This window comes from Limanda limanda, chromosome 19 (genome assembly GCF_963576545.1).
Source record: "Limanda limanda chromosome 19, fLimLim1.1, whole genome shotgun sequence".
NCBI classification, from domain to species: domain Eukaryota; kingdom Metazoa; phylum Chordata; class Actinopteri; order Pleuronectiformes; family Pleuronectidae; genus Limanda; species Limanda limanda.
This window is the reverse complement of record NC_083654.1, coordinates 4,406,081-4,427,430: the sequence shown is the minus strand read 5'-3', so window position 1 is coordinate 4,427,430 and position 21,350 is coordinate 4,406,081. Positions and strand designations below refer to the sequence as shown.

Genomic DNA, 21,350 nt, shown 5'->3' with positions numbered 1-21,350 from the left:
CACAGGCTCATTGTTTGTGCACTAAGTACAGAAGATAAAGTGAGGGCACAGATAAAGATATGCACCTTTTGATTTGAGGAGCTCACAACCACAGCCCAGAGGATCAGACTCAAATTTAGCCCAACCAAAAGACATACTGACATAATAGTGGCAACGGAATGAACCAGTTCATTAATTTGACAAAAACTAACCGGAACAAATGTCTACAATGTAGCAAAGCCATGGAGCTTGATTCTGACCATAGTGTGAAAATGTCTTGTGTGAAAACCTTTCAGGTGTAAAAACGGCCTTAAGGCTGATATATGCTACTCCGTTTTTACTGACACGGACTGACACTGACAGAGGAACGCCCTGTCCGAGCGCCTCGGAGAGCTCTTTGTGTACCTCTGATTTTTCATTTCCTCACATTTCCAGACCTCAACCTTCCTGTTTCTTTCGGTATATCAGAATACCGCCACTTTAAAACCCAAACACAACTACAATTACAATATGGACAACAACATTGAAGAGCGCCTAGTGGAAGAGGTCCGGAGTGTGTGAGGAAAGCCGGGAGGAGGTAAATAAATAAATATGGACTTCTTCTACATACAAAGACGTCTTTAGGTAGGCTTCTCTAAGCTTGTCTTCCATTGCGCCAACTACTGTTCTGGCTGTGAATTGTTTTCAACACCCACAGCCTTCAGAGAACCATAAATGAAAAAGTCTGTGGAATCCGTGCATCCCCCCGCGCGCAACGGAGCTGGAGTAGCATATTTCGGCCTTAAATCTCAGGACTCAAGGTTCCAACACACTAACCACTGAGGTTTTTAACCCTTAATCTGATTGGAAGGTGACAATCCGATCAGTCTAGTCAGAGGTCATGTGGTCCTATTAGCAACATCTCCGCCACAGGTTTAAAAGGTTAATAGATTTTTTTATGATGGATGATAGCGTGGCCTCCTCCATGACCCAGGTGGGTTTGCCTATAGTACACTTAATATTTACCATAATTTTCTTCACCATCACCAATGAAAACTATCAGAATTCATACTTGTGTGGGAACTCCTTTGTGTCTGTGCACATGTTCACAATAGCTCCTCATTTTTCCTCAGTGTCTCAGAAATCACTTCCTACAAAGCATAATGTTGAGTTACTTCATGGGGCTCTAAATAATAAATAAATAATTCAGAAGCAACATGAAGGTTTCAAACTATTTGTCTCCATTTCAGTCTGCGAATGTTAGAATTTCTCCGAAAGCAGAGTGCGAAAGAAAGGGAACAAAGCTAGTGTTTCAAAGACACTCATTCTTAGCTCATAGTGTACAAAGCAAATCATCCATCTGTGAAATATCAATACTACTGCCTTATGATTGATATAATGAAGGCCTAAATAAATCTGGCTGCCTGTGCTGCTTCTGTATAAACGTCTCACTGTAATTGCTATGTATTAAGAGAAAATTAATTTTAAGGAGACAGCCATGAACACAGACATTTTCCACCTAAGGGGTTGGAGGGGGGGGAGGGTTTGAACTCCACCACACTAGCAAATGAACCATGTGATTGCTTCCGTTCATTTGAATTGATTTAGTTTTTGTTATGTTTTTTTATACCTGGTGCAAGATGACAAAATGGCATCAACATACAACCGACAAAAACCCCAGCTGATGGGTAACAGTCTGACCATCTTTGCTCAGAGTGGTGTGTGACACTTATAGTTTGGCCTAGGAGTGTGGTTATTGTGAGGCTGTGGGCGGTACAATTGCCACACACCAAGGACTGAGGCAAAATCGTGCATCAATAGAGCTGGACCCACAGCTCAATCAATTCTGCAAATCTGCAATCAATACGTGATGATTTTGAAACGCTGCTCTGGCAGAAAAACGTGACATATTCCATGCGCAGAAAACGTAATGGCCTTAATTAGCCGGGCTGGATTTAGAGGACTGCCAATGATGGGCTATTTTTAGCTGCAGGAGCTTATAAGAGACAGCTGATGTGTATGTCCACATTTAAAGATTTAAAGTGGAAATTGGCTATGAAAGTAATTACTGGTTTGTCGGTGTGTGCACAACGTTAAATAGGGAAATTTAAATCAAATAGTTACTGTCTAAAGGGCCAGTTCATCCAAAATACATTTCTTCCTTTAACAGTGGACTTTGTATTATTATAAGAAAACTGCTTCCAGTCTAAAATATTAAAACTGAATGGAGTTGTATTTGTTTTTTCCTGGAGCGAAATGTCTCCCCAGTTGGAATAACAATTCTTTACAATGACGTCTATCAGATGTAGGCAGCGGAGCAGCAGAGGTTTCCCTTCATACAGGAGCTGCAACGTGTTAGAATGAGTGCGGTGACACACAGGATGCACTTTCTTAAGAACACTTAGGAGGACCAGTTAATTCCCCCCAGCAGAGCTATGTATTTTCCAGGGCAACACAATGCTGAGCAAATGGTCTCTATAAAGTATGGATCAGTGGGTATTTCACACGTCCAGGCTCTGTGTTACTTTCTCTAAGAGATCTGTCACCTTACATAGGGCCTAACCCCTGAAGAGGGTCCTCTGCGTGCCAGAGGAAAATGGCCATCGAATCGTGCCGTAAACATCAAATGAAGAGGCAAAAGAGAGAGGAGAGTGGAAAGCATATCCTCCTTGGAAAAGGAACTTAATTTAATTCCACTTGGGGAAATGGCATGTCCTGCAGTAGGTTTGTTATGTATTAGGGTTCGAGCAAAACCCTAAGATGCATTGATTCCCTAATGAAAACAGTATGCGAGAGAGCAAGACTAATAGAAAAAAGTAAAGTCTGTACTGTACATAGTTGAAAAGAGACGCTGTAAGCAAAAAAAACAAAAGTATATATATCCTGAGGCAAAAGGAGCAGAAGCACTGATAAGAGAGAAGCAAAGAGAGATCTGGAGAGCATTCATGAAAGAAAAATGAAAGGCACAATAGAAAAGAGGCAGAAGGGAGGAAACAGACTGAGATGAAAAGAAAAAGTCAAGGAGACAGAGATGGGATACTAGATTGTCCTTGTGGGTTTGCTCAGAAACCTACCGATTAACTATTATTAGTACAGTATATACAATATGTTTACAGATTTAAAAATAAAATAGTTGTTTCTTTGGGGAGGTGGGATTGGTTCGGTTTGATGTTGGCTGGCCCTTGTTGCAGCTAGCTAGCATGTTAGCTATCAGCTCACCAGGCCAAGCAGCCCTTATTTCACGGTGTCACATTGTTTTCATGTTTTCTAAGTGAGAGTTTGAAAGGCAAAGCGACAGTGGAACTGCAAGACAGGGAGAGAGAGAAGCATCACGCTGCTGCAGAGGGAAGAAGATTCGTCGTTCTGAAACTTCAGTTTCCTGAGGTGCAGTGACATTATCTTTGTCTGCCCCTGTTGGATACATCAAAGTCATAAGAGAATCACATGGAGGCAAATGTTGATTCTGGTACAAAGCTGAACCACATGCTGCCAACTACCAGCTGTGAGCAGGTCAACAGTGCACCCATACCCACACACACAAGCTCTACTCTTTCCTTTAAGTGTAGAAGGCACTAGCTTTCAAAAAATCACCGGCTTCTACCTGAACCTGTCCTCCATAACAGCTGTCATCAAGGTGATCGACATCCCATATGGCCATCTGGAGGTGGCAGGTAAGTGTTCCATGATGGACGCTGTCAAAGCCTGATTATACACATCAGATCCCCAGGCTACCTTGATAATAAATGACATAACCATCCCCTGCCAGTGGACACAGAATATTACACTAACTGCTTGTATTTTCTGCACGACCACATACTGGTACAGTAGAATACCTGCTGCTTGCATAAGTGTGATGGGAAAACTTACTTTGCTCTCATAATAAAACTCCCAGTGCGGAGCATGAACAGGATCATGATGAGAATGATCAGCTTGTGCAACCTGTAAAAGGCAGATTTAAAAAGAGATTGTCTGCTGTGCGTTCGCACTTGTGACTCTGCACCTCCTTACGAGGATATAAGCTCCCTCTTGGGAGAAGCTCCTCTGTACGTTTCCACTCCATTACCAGAGCAGAAGTGTGTTACGGGTGGGAGAGCAGTGCTTTTAATGGAAGAGAGGGGAGGCAGTGTGGAAGTAAAAAAAAAAAGGGGGGGGGCGCTGCTTCCTGATTTTTTCACCTGATGTCTTGATAAATCTTTGTACCTTTAACAGACATCCTTTATTTTAAATAGAAAAATGTTTCTATCAAGTCATCATTTCATTTTTAAATCTAACAGATTAAACATATTTCCATAGCAAATTGGAGAATGATTCTTTTCCAATGCCTTCTTGTAATTACTTTTTTTTTTACCGTTTCATAATGAAATACTGCAATACTGCCTATAAAGGCTTAAAAAGGGCAGAGAGATGCAGCACAAAGAGACACATACAAATGGAGGGGCAAAGAAAGAGAGTTGAGTAACCTCGTGAAAGGAAAAGAGCAGCAGCAGAGGAAAGTCATCAGGATGAAAAAGACGGAGAGAAAGTAAGGTAGAAAATGGAAGATTGTGGAAGAAAAAGAGATAAGGATAAGAAACAGCAGAGCTAAATCACAAACTAATGTGAACAGGAAAAAGCACTTGCAAAATGTAAATTTAAGGAGGTTTCTTTTCAAATTTTCTGAGAAAGAGAGGAGGGAAAAATGGATGAATAGATAAGCAGGGGGAGATGGGTGAGAGAGACAGAAACAAAAACCGATCGAACAGCTAAGTTGCTGTATTGTTGAGCAATTTCATATAGCCACTTAAAAAGTCTCTTTTGACTCACAGCCAAGAAATTCAATAGCAGTTATCTCAACAAGTAAAGTGTGTGAGAGGACGCTAATGTCGACGCCTCCAAAGGGGAAAAAACATTAAAGCAAATACTGTATGAATGCGTGTGAGCAAAGCTTCAGACTATCACCATTACATTTGTGAATGCCTTTTATTAAACTGTAAAAAGTACCTAATGTGTGAGTGAACACTCACTGTGAGTCACGTCGACTTCTCACAGGCAGAGAAAAAGAGAAGAAGTCGTACACACATGCACACACACGCACCAACACAAACACCTACCATTTACTTCCACTCATTGTGGATACCAAAACATCCCTAATCTTAACCATGACCAATTCATACCCAACCCTAACCTTAACCTTACCTTGACCAGAACCTCAGAAACAACATTTTGCCTCATTAGGAACGGACTTTGGTCTGGTTTACTGGTCCTACAAGATCAGTGTTTATGCTGGATAAGGTCGTAAAGAGGCAAGATAAAACTAACACACACCATTATTATTATATTATATTAAAAAATATATTATTTGAGTGCATTGAAAGGCAGCGCACGCGAAAGAAAGTAGGAATCATTTAAATTAAAGCATTCAGATACTTTCATTTTTGGTATTGCAACTATGAAATTTCATCTATCATGTAGAACTAATAACAGAACCTTATTTCTGTTGCCTTAAAACTCCTCTGACGGAAAATCCACAGGGCAACTAACCCTTCCCCATCTGGAAGGAAAAAAAAACATAAATACCTTTCTTTTGGTTCCAACCTGCAGCTCCTATGGCAACCTTGAAGGTCCACAGAATGGACAGCATAATGAGGTGTCTTCCAATTTCACTCATGCCTTTGGTTAGTTTCTACGAGCATTCTTCGAAAGGTCAGAAGGAGTAAAGAACCACTGGAGCGGGCCTGTGAAGCCCACTGAGACACTAAATGTGATACTGCATTATATAAATAAACCTTTCCAAGCACTTTCTACACATTTTCAAAGGTTTGGAGCTTTGCTTGAGAGCCTGTGGATACTGTGTGTCGGTGAGATGAGGCAGGGAGTGCAATGGGTGTGGTAGAGGTGAGGAAGAAGGGGCTGTAATGACAGGGTGATGGTATAGCACCCACCGCAGCATATCCATCAGACGAGATGGATGGCTTCAACTGCAGATATTATTACAGCTAATGATTCACCTCAAGTGGCCATTACTCCACTGCGATTTGTCCTCCGTTCGCTTGGATATTTTTCACTCCGGGTTGGGGTAGATGAAACGTGGTGGCGGTGAAGCGAGACACGGGCCGGGTGTGTGCGAGGAAGTGTGAGCATGTCTACAGTATCACACTGTATGAGAGGGTGAAAGAGGAGTGAATATGGATTCAATATCCATTCACATCTGCCACGTTCTGACCTGTCAGTCATGAGACCGTTTCTAAGTCGGGTTTTGATATCAATAACGCCAGAGCGAGAGTGTTGCTGCAAAGGGAAGGTCGATATTTATTCACCGCATCACGAGATAAAGTAAACGGCAGTCCTATCATATGTCAGATAAAATGAAGCTTCAGCATTGAGATTTATCATCAATTACTGTGACAAGAGCTGCTTTGAGGTAGATTTTACTTAGCTGGTGTGGTACTTGAGTGAAGGTTGTGTAGTATTCCCATTTTATGTGACAATGACCGAAACATTGTGCGGCATGTAGAGTTAAGGGCTCGTCAGATTAAACGCACCACTTGTGCCTAGGTAAGATGATTGGTGATACTGTTCTTTATGATTGCGCAATGTGGCTTTTGAATTGCACTGTCAAAGGGACCTGGTGCAAACACTAAAACTAAACTAAAATATGTGATCTGCATAGCGGAATTAATATGTTGCTTCCTGCCTCTTCCTACTGCACCAGCTCTCACCCCAACGCTCCACACACTTCTGTTTTGTGTTGTTGTGAACACGCCTGAGGGAGGAAACTCCTGCTGTGTTGTTCATGTTCAACCTAGATTCATACTCATAATGTAACATGAACAGCCCAGTCTTCTTTATCTTTTACTTTATTGTTTTGATGGCTTGCACTATGCTTTATGTTTAGCTTATTCTCCAGACACTCATCTCACTAAGCTACATATCAGGCCTTGACAGAGCAGCTGAATTCGGCCCCTAAAGACCAAAACTTGTGGCATCAAGCTTGTGGCATGTGGCTCAAGCTTCTTCCAGCTCCACTGTTCAGTTTGTGTCATGGCAGTTTCTATCAACCTGTTTTGTATGCAAGGGTTCAGGTTGTGTACTGTGTAGAAATATTGGGAGTAGTTTTTATGACAACTTTAGTAAAACTATGCAATTAAGGTACAACAGGGGTCCCACACTAAAGGGCCACACACCTGGTGTTTAAACTGACAGTTTAAGAGTGGGGATAAGAGCGACTTAGGAAATTAGCGAAATTTCCATTAATCAAACCTGACTTAAAGGTTCAGCGTGCAGAATTTTGTGATATCTAGTGGTGAGGTTCCATGTTGCAGCTGAATACCCCTCACCTAACCTCACCCTTCCCTTCCAAACATGAAAGAGAACCTGTGGTACAGTTCAGTTGTCATAAAAACTCAAAAGGTGTTTAGTTTATCCAGTCTGAGCTACTGTAAAGACATGGTGGCCACCGCAGCGAGGACCCGCTCCTGATGTCAATATAAAGTAATGAAATGTACAGGCCCCTAACCCTAAATCTTACACATGGAAACTTTGAAAATAAAAAAAAAACAGCATCGTAAACTGGTTGATTTGTTTGTGTAATGTTTTGCACTCGTACTGTTGCCACAAATCCACAAGCTTATCCTCCTTTTATGCTGTCTACCTGGGACGTGAAAAAAGCCTCATGTAAAGTGGTGATACTTCCCCATGAGCTCACAAAGCATCTGTGTGTTCCTGCTCACTTACCCAATCGCTGTCCCTTTCCTACTACATGTGTCTCCCTGACTTCAAGAGGGCTCAATCAGACCCAGAATCCTCCTGATTATCCCAGAGTGTACAGCAGACATTTGTGCCAAAGCTTGTTTCCAGCAGCAGCTTGCAGCTTTGTTCAGCACAACACCTCTGATAACCCTACTTTGCTCACGTCCGTTATGTGGACACGTACAGGAGGTAAAGTGTACCTATTGTTTTGCTCTAAAGTCCAGTAGAATCATATTTAAACCCATTGAAAGAAAGTCCAAGACTTCGCGTTCACGCAGTTCACACACGAGACGTAACATGACGTGCACAGCCAGGAAATCAGGGTTAAAGATTCATCAATTGATAACTAAATAAATGTAATGGTCAGTTTGTGTGAAGTGTGACAGGGATGATGAGACACACACACCAATGCATGAGTGTATAATAATTGGCCATTATTCATAACCAAGGTAAAAGCTTGAAATAGTCGTGCTATTGATTTGAAGTCATTGCTTAATGCCATCTTTTTTATACTTGAATGTGCTTTTAAGAATGATGATTTTTAACACATTAAAAACAGAAACCACCAGTACTTTACAATTGTCATGGTAAATGCCTTAGTGTGTGTGTGTGTGTGTGTGTGTTACCTGGTAGCAGGGAGGGTGCTGACTCTGGTGAAGAACACAGAAGGCTCCACATCAACATGGACTCCCAGAGACAGTTCCCTGTAGTAGCCCTCCACTTTGCCTGCTCCGCCAGAGTACTTAAAGTTCATCACTGCTTCCAAAGTCTGCAAAAGAAGAAGGCAGGGACATAGAGTATCTTTAGATCAAGCTGCTTTGACTGTGAGCTACATAGAGGGGGCAAAGAAAACTGTGTTCCAAAGGAATATCTGTATGGGAGACTTGAGTGGGATTTGGGTCAGAGGTCATGGTCAGCATGTTGTGTCCCATCAGCAAAACAGATGTGTTTTTAAAATCAATGGATCCGGATGGGTAATCAAAGCAAAAAAATAAGCTGCAGTCCCACTGGCCCAAAAAAACCATCTACAAGGAATCCTTCATTCCTTCGGCAATAACCACCCTCAGCAAGCACCCTCAGTGATCAGTGGTTCCAGGCACGTGCACAGACATTTTGGGGGGCAGGTGCTCAAACCATAAAAAAAGGGAGCCCATCGCTAAAATTGTTTATGAAATTAAAAATAATAATAATAAATCAATAAAAACTTACTCATTCTCCCTCATTTGTTTTACTAGTTGATGGCCTGATCCAATAAAAAAGAGAGCTGCTACCCTGAACTGCTTGTTGCAGTTCCCTATCCTTCTGCTTTTGGAGTCTGTCTTTTCTTGGCATTATGCTGCAAATTTTGTAAATGAGATAAATAAATGTTGTGCATAATAATCAAGAGTGACTTACATAATCTCTATAAAGCTGACAACACAGTACAAGAACATTTTTGTTTACTGTTTTCTGACAGAGTTGAAGTATAAGCAGCACAACACTAATAATATACCACAATATACCTCACCAGACTGTCATGTAGCTCAACTTAAGACCTACCTTTCACTTCAATAATTAGGATTTTAAATGAAACAAAACTAGTGAACTTAATTTGTAGAATAGTAAAACTGCCTTTAAATTCTCTGCCTGTCTGTCTGCGGCGCTAATGTTGTGGTTAATTTATCATCAAACAAAGTCGGGGGATTGCACACACAGCGTCATTACCTGTTTGTCTGATGCTGCGCGTCAGAGGAGAAGTGGGTGCAGCGTTTGGCGCTCAGCTGCATGAGGAGGAAGGGGAGAAGGAGGGGGGGGCGGGGCCAGCGGAGCATGTCGGGGCGAAATTCTCACAAGAACTCAAATAAATGCCCCGTCAGATATCAAAACACATTGGGGGGGAATTGATGACAGAGAGAGTAATTTTAATTCTTAAATATTGATGAATGAAGAAAAAATTGGGCTCCAGCAGAAGGGCACTTTTCTCATCCAGGGCAAAAGGGCTGGCACCACTAGGGGTCTATCTGTGCACGTGCCTGAGTGGTTCCATATCAGTTCATTCACAACTGATATGAACACGTATGAGAGGAGTGCATAGTGGGAGAGTAGGGCTGCAACTAACGACTATTCTGATAATCGATTAATCTATAGATTATTGAATCGATTAATCGACTAATCGGATTATGAATGACACAAATTCTCAATTGCTCTTATTTAACCAACAGCTTTTAAATTGATCTTGACGCTGTTCGCGGCATGTGATGACTGAACATAAAGACAATAAAGATCGATACTTCATTCAAAAATGTCTTTTAATAAACTTTGCTGCATATTAGGGTATTATTGATACAACCAAGAAAAATCCAATTTTTGTCCATTTAAAACCAAGGACAGGCAAAGTGCTAATATATTTTGTTTTATTTAAATTCAAGTTTCCCTTTTTCCTGTGATCAAAGAACAGGCCAAGTGCTGACACTAAAAATAAATTAAAAATCAAGTATCCATTTTTTCTGTTAACAAAAGGACAGGGAAAGTATCGGCAATAAAAACATCAAGAAACAAAACTACAGTCTTCTTTGGACTGCATAATTGTTATTAAAAAAGACGTTTGTCAGGCAATATTTAAACTCGTTAAAAAAAGGTTTAAACCATATTTTTGTAATGGATTCTAGAATCCAGCGCACAGGTTTATACGTTTATATAGCAAGCTACATAACAGGCTATCTTACCGAGGCGAGTCTGCATCGTCTACGTTACGATGTCAAAGGTGCCTCCTCTTCAAATGCTCGTGTCATGCTTCCATGGAAAGCAGGTCCGCCTTACAAATATTGCAGGTCGTTTTTTTTCGGGCTATGTTAATGTTGAAGTTGTCACATACTTTTGACTTTCTGGTACGCGCTGGAACGGACGCCACCATTGGTCTATGTTTTGACGCTATTGCACAGAGACAGGAAGGGAGTGAGATGGCTCACTCTTCAGCTACTTACATCAACACCTTTGGTAAAATAACATTTAGTTTAGCTGCTCGGCACGAAACACACACGCTATGACGTAACCAACGAATCATCAATGATTAAATTTGTCGGCGACTATTTTTGACGACTACTCATTGCACCCCTATGGGAGAGGTGGGATGTTTCTGACTGTGGCCCATAGCAACAGAGGGGGAGGTGGACTTTACTTAGGCAGCCAAGTGGGCAAAGGATGGGGGATATAAAAGCAAAGGGAGCATCCAAGGTCCCGCTTTTCTTCCTATATGGCATACATCATCTCCCCATGTATTGCTGATGGAGGTACTGGCAGTGCCTTTGCAGAACAAATTTGCTGATTCCCTGATTGTTTTCACTCTTTCGCCCCTCTTGTGGGGAACAGATCCAAAGTGGAGCGATGCAGAGCTTGCTGGCTAGACGTCTGGCCTATTACGACTTAATGACAGAAGCACAGCAGAGTGAAGATAAGAGATGAAAACATTAGAGGGGATTATTATTATTGCGGACCAAGCACCTGAATGCTAAACTTTCACTTATATTAGGGCTGCATTAGCTTTATTTCACATCTGTCTCATACGTCCATATAGTACATCTAATAGTATATGAATGTTCCCCCCTCTTTACTAAGCTTAGTGATCTGCTGATCTCTCTTCCCGCACTGCCATGAGGTTGATACCTCCACCAAAGTGGTTATGCTTTCACTTCTGTCAGCTGATGTGTTTATTGGTTTGTTTGTTTGTTTGTGTGTGTGTTTGTCAGTAGGATTACACAAAAAGTGATGAATCTTATCTAACTTGAGTGTTACATAATGAATTAAATGTTTTCTCCAGATTAGTTTAAACACACAAAAATTGCTTAATAAAGTTCTTAAACATATCCACCCTTTGTTCACCAAAAAATTGTTGTTCAATTAATTTGTCGTTAGATCATGACTGTACAGCAAGTTTGCATCTTAAATTTGGAATTAAAGTAAAAACTCTGTCCCCTCAATTAAATGAATGTCTAAAACTGCTTTTAAAGGTTCAGTGTGTAGAATATGGGGACATCTAGTGTTGAAGTTGCATGTTGCAGCTGAATACCCCTCACCTTACCCTCCCTTTCCAAACATGAAAGAGAACCTGTGTTAGCCTTCAGTTGTTATAAAAGGTCTTTAGTTTGTCCAGTCTGGGCTACTGTAAGAAAATCATTGCGGCCTCCGTAGAAAGGACCGGTTCCTGCTGTAAATATAATGTTTTTATATGTAAAGGGTCCATTCTAGAGTAAAGAAAACAATATTTGTACAATTTAGATGAAACACACAAGTGAAAACATCACTACGATTGTTTTAAATTCAATCTCTGCCAATAGATCCCTTTCACCGAAATCGTACACACAGAACCTTTAAGTGTCAAGTTACAAGAGTCATCATTCTGTACAGGGAATCTCAAAATCCTGCTTAAGTAACAATAAGTTAAACACGTGTTGTTTTATATCTGACTTTAATATATCCTCATAGCATCTGCTATTGTTAATACCCTAATCTGAACATCATTAGCATTAGCATGCCGGTTTTCAAAAGAGGAAGACTGTCCTCGTGATGGAACACTGAATAAGACATGCTTGATGCAAAGGCTGTGAATTTAGATCCCGATATCCTCTCTGAATCCGATAAGCTCCACTATTTGTCTGCCCTGGAAGGGAGACAGTGGGCCCAATCTGCTTTGGATGGATGGAAGGAATGGAGAGATAGATGGGGATAGGGATGGATGAATGGATGGACGGATGGAGGAGGCACAGCATGAGAGACAGACTCATGCTGCGCTGGCAACAGACTGAAGGCAACAGCGTGCTGGTATGAATCTCATTTAAATTGATTCACTCAAATCACTCAGATTCCTTGAGCACAGACACTGGTTGGAGGCCATTTTTATTAAAGTCTGCGGAATGTTTTCTCCACTTATTGTTTTCTTCCTGTTTGTTAATGTCTTAAGCCTGATACTACAAATGAACTCTATTTCTGTCTGAAAATCTACATGAAGGAGTCGTACCATTTCTGTGCTGATATCGTTTCACAAATAAACATAGGCATTATGGGATTTTGATATTTATCCTACGCGCTTTATGTGAGGATTTCTAATAGATAGAGCAGCCATTTCAAAAACTGCCTTTGTCTTTTGAGCAGTGGGTGGCTGTGTTATATGCAGCTGTGCGATGCTGCGGCTGGCTGTGTGGTGGCCTCGCCATGACCCTCTTGAGGAAGAGTGATTGTCTCAGCGACACTGTCAAACAGAGGCTGTGCGCCCCGATTCCCTTTTCAGACTGGGGCTGACCCGACCTCCTCCTCCGTTCAAGACTTTCTCTGTGATTGCCGCCCCCTAAGGGCCCTAATTCAGTCACACCGGGATAAAAATAGGCTTCTGCTTTAATGAGCTGACTGTGTAAGGAGATGGACAGTAGCAACACATGGCTACACGTGCATTACCTTAACATGCGTACAACACTACATGTATAGTATACTCCACTGAGTTTGCTGTGCGGCCCATATGGTCAGTGGCAATTATACCCTACACAGGGAAGTTATTATATCAGACAATTCATCTTTAAAAGTAGTGTGTGATCTGTACAGAATAATGTGAATCCATTTCAACTTTTCATTTCAAAAATGTTATGTAATCTCACTTTAGGTCAAATTCTTCACCGAGTTCCAGCATTGTCTTTTTTTATCAAAGATATTTTGTGATGTGAATCCCAATGACTGGATCAACAGATCAAATCTGGGTGTGCCAAGCATGCGAAGTGTAATATGAGACACTGATAAATAACAAAGCACGATTAATCTTAGTCCTCAGCATGTTTCCAGCAGCGTTCTTTGAAGCTCTCGCAGCATCTGAAGCCACCTTATCTTTGGAAACTCAGAGGGATTTCACCCCAGAGTAAATTTCTTGGTATAAAAAACCACCTCGCACAGCAACCGGCCGACTGTGTGAAAGTTTTCAGGGATTGTAATTGTCTCTTTATCTCTCATTTGCAACTATGGTGCATGTAAAGACACTGATTGTTTGAGCTTGAAGTCATTTACAAAGATTTCTCAAAGGCAAACTCAACCTGACACACTCACAGAATAAGAAGGATAAGGAAGATCAAAATGATCATGAGCAGTACTTTTCCTTAACAAAGCCTTTATAATAAACAAAAACTTCAGTTAAAGAGCATTCACCTGCTTTAAAGGTAAAGATTAGCATTATACATCAGAGATTATAGAATAACTTTTGCTGATTGTTGCTATTGATTAAGACAAATGGTAACTAGTTGATATGGGCAAGGAAGTGCAGCACATAAGATTTTTTCTCTACTACAAACCCTCTTCCACCAAGTAGTAATCATCTTCACCTTGATGGTGCATCACCAACACACATCACTGGACACAGGACTATTATCGCTGTCTTACGGCTTTCTCATGGCACAATTCCTACAAACTGTAATGGTTTTGTCCACCACCTTTCTTCCATCATTAGTATATTTAATCAGGAAAATGCTTCCATGCTTCTATACTTAAATGACACAGGAGGCTTCTTCAGTTCCTTCTCTCCACCAATAGCCATGGCTCTCACATTGAACTCTATCAACAGGCAAACTAAACATGAACTCACAGCCTACGTTCACAAACAACTGCTTTGATTTAAGTGAACTCTGGATTGAAACATATGCAATTATTACTTCACACAGTGACTGCGACAGGAAAAGTGGATTTTATAATTTTATGGTTACTAATAAGTAAACTTTGCAATTAATCTGAAGTGAAAATGCATTCCAAACCATGAGGGTCAATCCGTACGGATCAATTGTCAATTATCAATCATGGTCTTTCACACCACTAGTCAATAGCTTTGTTTTGCCAAAATGAGCATTTTCTTCCACATAAGTTTTGACCACATAACCAAATATGGCTTATATCGTTGGCAAGACTATCACCTACACTATTGTGACTATTCCAGAAAACAGCCAACCAGTGTTTTAACAGGAAACAAATGACCAAATAACATGTGCTGGGCGCGATGCACTGGCTTTCAGTGACTTCCTGAACTCAAATTTTAGAATTATTGTGCTTATTTTTAAAGCTCTACATGACATGACACCCCAGTATCTCTCAACACTCATGTGAGCTATAAACCAGACGGCTCAGACTTTCCACAAAAACTGGGGAAACTGCCTTTAGCTTTGATGCTTCAAGCTACTGGAAAGTGCACCCCCAGTCAAAGTAGGTCTAGCTTTTCATTTGAAGCTCGTCTTTTAAATCTGAATTGAAAAACTTTCTTTTTAGCTGCTCTCTTCAGTAGTCTGGTTTACTGATCTTAGCCATTCTTTATTTTATGTATTCTCCTTTTACTCGTTTCAATTAGAATGTGTGATTAGTTGTTATGACTAACTGTTGGGCTTCTTTATTCATCATTTTTAAAAGTTATGTTATTCTACTTTTAATAGTTTTAATTTGCATGTATTATTCGATTTTACTGGTTGTTTGGCAGCCTTAATTATTTTCTAAATGGTTTGTTTTCATTGTTTTTACGCATGTCCAATGGTTTGACTTTCACCACAGTTGTTGTGGATGCAAAGTAATGGTATGAACAGCAATATAGATCTACCATTTGTAAGCACCTTGAATATTTAAGTGCTTGAACAATCACATAGTCATAAATGTGTTGGTCCTCCATTCATACAGATACTTTGTAAACAGTAGCTTCAATTGCTCCCATTGGCTGGTGTCTTCACTTGCCTTTTGTCGCCAAAACAAAAAAACATTTGGGCTGCTTAGCAGCTGAGCATCACAGACCAGACATGGATGGCAGACTCAGGATAAGGCTGGCTTTCACCTTGAATGCCATCACTGTTTTTATTTTGCTGTGTCACAACAAAGCCCCAGAAGACTATCCATCACATCCATCCACATAAAAGCAGCATTTGTTTGACAATAGAGGTGAATACTCAAACGTCACTGGCGGTATTGTCACTCCTCCACATGACGGGTGAACAAAAAAAAAGGGAAAGAGAAGGAAAAGCAGAAGCCTTTTGAATCATGGCAGTGAGATAAAGATCCTGACACATCTTGCTGAGGAGATTATGGCATGGCCACATGTCTCCTGACAGGAATACTGAGATAAAGCCTCTCAGTGACAGGTAGGCTGGGACTCTCAAAAATTGCACAAGCTTGTGTGGTCTAGTAACCACTCTTTTTTCCTACAAAAAAAATTGCTTGCCAGAGAGTTTCCTAAAGGGACACTTTTAGATGGACTGTCTTACTGAGAGTTAAAATAAAAGATCAATGTTGACTCAATCACTATAAACCCAATATGGGGGCAGCTCCTTGACACTTGAGCTTAGCTTAGCACAAAGGACGAGTGGACCTACAGTACGTGATGTCCCCTCTGCTACTACACTCATTCACTTTGCTCTTCATCATTAGTTCACTGTATATGTTGAATAAATCAGCTGATGAAAACCTTAGTTACAACTTATTTTAATGGAAAAACCACTCTTAATTTACCCTTGTTTATGACATTAGAATTTGCAAATAAACCCTCTGCAATTATAATTCCCAAATACTTAAATTACACTCAAGCTTGAGCACTAAAATCCATTATGTATATCCTCAAGGTGAAACAAAAGAATTGTTTCCTACTTAATTAAACATTTTCAGAACTTTTCTTTTATCGTTATGAAACATAAAGAGTCTGCATAAACGGGAAGAACTCAAGAAGGGAACAAGAGTTAGACAGACCAAAAAACAGCATCAATCAACAATCACACTCATACCCATCAGTCCTCTCAATATGCCTGAATTTCTTTTAATCACAATCCATTTATTTGGTGAAAAACAACCAAAAAACTATCTTGCAATTTTAGAAAAAGTGAAAATAAAATCCTTGATCCACCCCTTTGTCCAGATCTGCACCTCAGTCGTCCACCAGATTTCGTAAAAATATTCAATAGGTTTTGCATGATCTAACCCTAACCCTAACCCTAACCCTAGCCCTAACGGTCAGAACAAGAAACAAACCATAGGAGAGAAATCATTACCTAATAATTAAAACTGTTAGTTATCAGGTAATAACTAACTTATTTATTAGCTAATAACTAACAGGGTTAACCCTAACTCAAACCCTAAACCCTAACACTAACCCTAACCCTAACCCTATATAAAAATCACAGCACCTTATATGCAGCTCATGAGAGCAAAAATGGCTTTGGTTTCTACCAATTTCATAGAATAGTGAAACATTAGCATGAACTACTCTGATATCAAGCACTCATCCCAAAGCAATCAATGGACCTGGCCACAGAGCCATCATTATCAGATCAGTTCCAGATTTATGAACAGAGTCCTAGTCCTGATGAGACTTGTAGTCACTGTTTTCTGGCGGACAAGTCAAAAAGTACTTATGCCATCTTTCCTTTTTGACAGTTGCAGGGTGTGCAAACTAACACAGAGCTAGCAGTAATAATTGCAAACACCAAAAAACTGAATTTGCACAGTCTCAGCAAAAGGCACAGGTGTGAAATGCCATTATCTTCCTGCAGACAAATTGGAAATAGCATAAAGCCCCCTTTTATGGGAGACAGACTTAACAACATCAATTTCTCTGTCTCTTTCAAAAATATTATCCCCGACTTCAATTTGAAACAAAAGTGGTGAATGACATGTTCCACTTGATGCAAACATCTTCTGTTATATTTAAATCTATCCATGGATCCACAGCGGTGTTGTTGTTTTTCAGGAGGGTTTCTCTGATAACGTGGGCAGGTGGTTGACTGGCAGGTGGACAGGGGGTCACGGCGCACTCTGATGAAGTGATGAGATGGAAGTCTGTGTGCCTAATTGTCCTTAAAATGAGGCTTGACCCCCGCTTTGGCTGCATCTGCCTGGTGGCAGGGAAGTGAGCCGTCAGGCGGAGGAGCTGTTTTGTTTCCCGGTGGCCCCCATTCTGTGGGAAACTGAGAAATGCCCGGAGGCCATTTCGATGCAGTAAGTCCATTTGGAGTAATGCTGTGACTGTGTATGTACACCTGGCTGTCAATCAGCGAGCCAATCAGTCGGGCACCTCGGAGGGACCACAACAGAAGAAACTGTGGGAAGTTAAACAGCATCCTGAAGACATCCTTATATCCAGCTGAGGTGGTGAAATAAATATCAAGTACTGACCAGAACTAACTTGTCTGCTGTCTTCACGGATAAGTGGGAGAAATGGCAGTCCAGCATTCCTCCCTGCACTCCTGTCTATTACTGGCTGTCCTGCTGTGACGGCCTCTAAAAAGGTTTAAACTTGATGCAATAAGCTGGCAACACTAGGAGCAAATGAGATAGCTTCGCTGCCTTTTTTCACAAAGCTTATCGATGTAGATCATCAAACCTCTCTCAGATCTGTCGCTCAGTCGGCGCTGTTGCGTCTGAGAGGCACTTTAATGGCATTTGTGTCCTTGAGATAAGTTGACATTATCGCGTTCCTGCTGTGTGTCATTGATGACTCATGAGAGAAGGAGGGCTGATAAAAGAGAAGATGTTCTCTATCCGCCCCACGGGGTAATGACTTTGCAATAATCACTGGATGATGAGGAGTGAGGGCACTGTGAACAAGGCTGTGTTGATTTGACAGCTGATGGGGGTTAGAGCATCTGAAACTGCTCGGTAACAACCAGGCTGCAGACCAAAATAGCTGACAGGGAAAAGAATATGTGGGACCTAGTGTAGCACTTGAAGTTTGCATTGCAAGGTATAATCACTTCACCAGCTCTGAAACCCCCCAGAAACCAAAAGTATATCGGCAACAGCCCCGAGCCCTGTCCATGTAATGATGGGCATGACATTTCTGCACACAGCGTTTATAAGCTCATGCTCTGCAACACCCTCCGAGTTCGGGTTCTCCTCTGATGTGGCAATTAGGATGGGACACTTTCTAAAGAGTGGGTGAGAAACCTTCCCAACTGTGAGGAGTCTGTGACAAAGGCGGTTATGGGATGCCAAGCTCAAGTTGAAGGTAGTAAAAATATTTTTTCACAGAATGTGAAGAGACCCAATCTGATCGTCACTGTGAAATGTGAAGGGAGGAGGGGAGCAACCTGAGACACTCGTCTTTTATCACACTTTAAAAATAAAACTTTAAGTGGATACTGAGCTTTAATTAAAATGTCTTACACTCAGTAATGACAATGCTACAGCCCGAAAACATGTTTATCATCATGTTCAAAATGTTACTTCAGAAGCAGACCATACTTGGAGCTATTTACTGCAGTTTTTGAAGCATTTTTGCATTGAAATAAAAATGGCACCAAGTTTGAGATATCACCACATTAAATCCCCAGAAGTGGAAATTAGCAAAGTGCTTAACATAGGTCTCATCACGTGAAGGAACATGTTGGGAATTTAAATTAAAATACCTCTAATTTAAAATGTAATGCAGCTGCTTCCTTTTTTCAGGCCTGAAACAATTTTCGCCGTTTGTTTCGTGTGACAGAAAATGTAAATTTAATTAGAATACTAGATGGCAGAGAGTCCCTAGGAACCTTCCTGACGGCAGATCTACGACTAAAACCTGTGCACATCTGGCTACATCTGCCATTGCTAAAAGATTAACTGAACACAACAGGCCTTTTTACTTTAGATATATTTCAAAGACTTGTATTAGTCCCTTTTCCCTGATCTTGTTCCCGTTATTTCCATTTTTTTCATAGTTTATTTTAAAAAAATGTAATATTCAAAGTTTGGTTTTAGTTTACTACTTTTAATTTGAAGAAGCTATATTAAGCTGTATAAGAGATATTTTATGGCTTCATTATTCTAATGAACTATGTTACTGCTGGTGATAGTTATGACACTAAAACGTGATAATTAGCAAATTCATCTGATCACTAATGATAACTGACAAGTTCAATTAAAAACAATATGTAGAGAGTGTATACACTAGGGCTGCTCGATATATTGAAAATCTATCATCGGGGTGTCAACTTGATGGATTTATGGCACCATACACCTATAGCTCTCTCACACATACATACACACACACACACAGTGTGATAAGACACGTGTAAACTCAGTCTGGGTAACAGACTTTGTAAACTTAGTGAATATATGTAGAGCCGGAGGAGAGGTTGGCGCAGCAGACAGCATGAATGAGACACAAAGAGAGAGAAGCAGGACATTACTGACAGAACCGCTAAAAACAAAAAAAAAACTTGTCATGGTCCAAAAAATTTATGAAAGGACTCTAAATTACTACTACAGGTTGGCTTAGTTTAGATTTATTTATAGAAGTCATATGGTCATCGCGATATTGAAACAACGCAATCGCATATCACATGTTTTCCTAATATCGTACAGCCCTAGTGCATGTCACACTTGCTGGTTATGATTAATTATTTTACATCGTTACTTTGTTTCAGCAGTTAGAATCAACAGAGACGGTGACATATTTGAGACACGCCGGGACACAGCTCACACAGTTCTATGAAAACCAGATTAAACCCAATTAAAACTTTTTCTCTACTCTACCTCACTGAAACCCCTCAGGACTGCCCATTACCACAAATTCTCCCTCCTCGTATCCTCTTCCAACCACTCCAGGTTCCTGGGGAATTGGCAGTGTGCACGTTCTCTCCTGCTAAGTAGGGACTGGACCCAAGAAGCCACCTGTGTCGAAGCTCGTCAGAGTTTAGGAGTCATACAGGCAGAATTCATGAGGTTCTGGACTTAGTTGGCTGGACCCGGTGTGTTTGTGAGAAGTAATTGGCTGTTGAGGTCATCAACTGGGTAACAAACCAGAACGCCTTGCAGGATTAGTACAAGTTTGCCAGGGTGGTCAACGTCAATATTGATCATATTGAGAAATGTGAGTGAGGAAGCATTCAGGTGTCTACAACTCCAGAAGAAGATCCCTTCCAAGATAATGTGGATGAATAATTATAACTGAGCTACTGATGCCTGATGCCAGTTGACTGGCACCGATGTGTCCTGCATGGGCCACACTGGTGTACAGACTGAAAAAAGGATGTGGCTGGAGGCGTCTTCGGAATGGGTTCTGAGCAATCAGACCTCACTACAGCTTGGATGCGTTCTTTCCAATACTCACTACACGTGATCAGATCATCAAGACCATCTTCATGCCAGGTATGAACAGGGCCTCTGAGTGCTTAAAGGGCATGAATGGTGCATGTAGGCATGTGTGTTGAAGGCCTGTAGTTGTATTGTGTCCAGGCCGACAGGGTCGTGCTAATCCATTTATGGATTCAGACATGTCCCCCCCTTTCTTAGTGATGTAAGACAAATTAGGACCATTAATTCAATAAGTATTCTTAGTCATGGCTCATGCTGTAGTGGGCAGTGAAACGTACAATGGAAACCCGGGTCATGCATACAAGTACGTCCTGTGAATTCTCACAATAAAAGAAACATTTCATCCTCAGTAATTTGATTTATTTTCTGAGTGTTGACTAATTCACTTGCAAGTTGTTGAATGTGATTATAGCATGTAAGTCATGAAAGGGAAGGAGAGAGGATGAACCGCAGCACTCTTTTTTTGTCAGGGGAGAGTGGCATCTATCCCCACACTCGCACTCGCACACGCACACGTGGTTTTCTCTGTATTAGGTGCGATCAGGGGTCAACAGAGGACCAATTGGTGCTTCAGACACGATGCGGCTGATCTTTTATGTAACCCCTTGGTCCTATAT

At 40.9% G+C, this 21,350-nt stretch overlaps 1 protein-coding gene across 1 annotated transcript in view; it reads right to left on the bottom strand.

Annotated features, from left to right (window-relative positions):
• trappc9 (trafficking protein particle complex subunit 9) overlaps positions 1-21,350 on the bottom strand; it is a 185,423-nt gene that overhangs the window by 89,070 nt on the left and 75,003 nt on the right. The window contains exon 18 of the mRNA XM_061092741.1: positions 8,313-8,455. Within this exon, the coding sequence (XP_060948724.1) occupies positions 8,313-8,455 (143 nt within the window). The remainder of the gene's footprint in view (positions 1-8,312; positions 8,456-21,350) is intronic.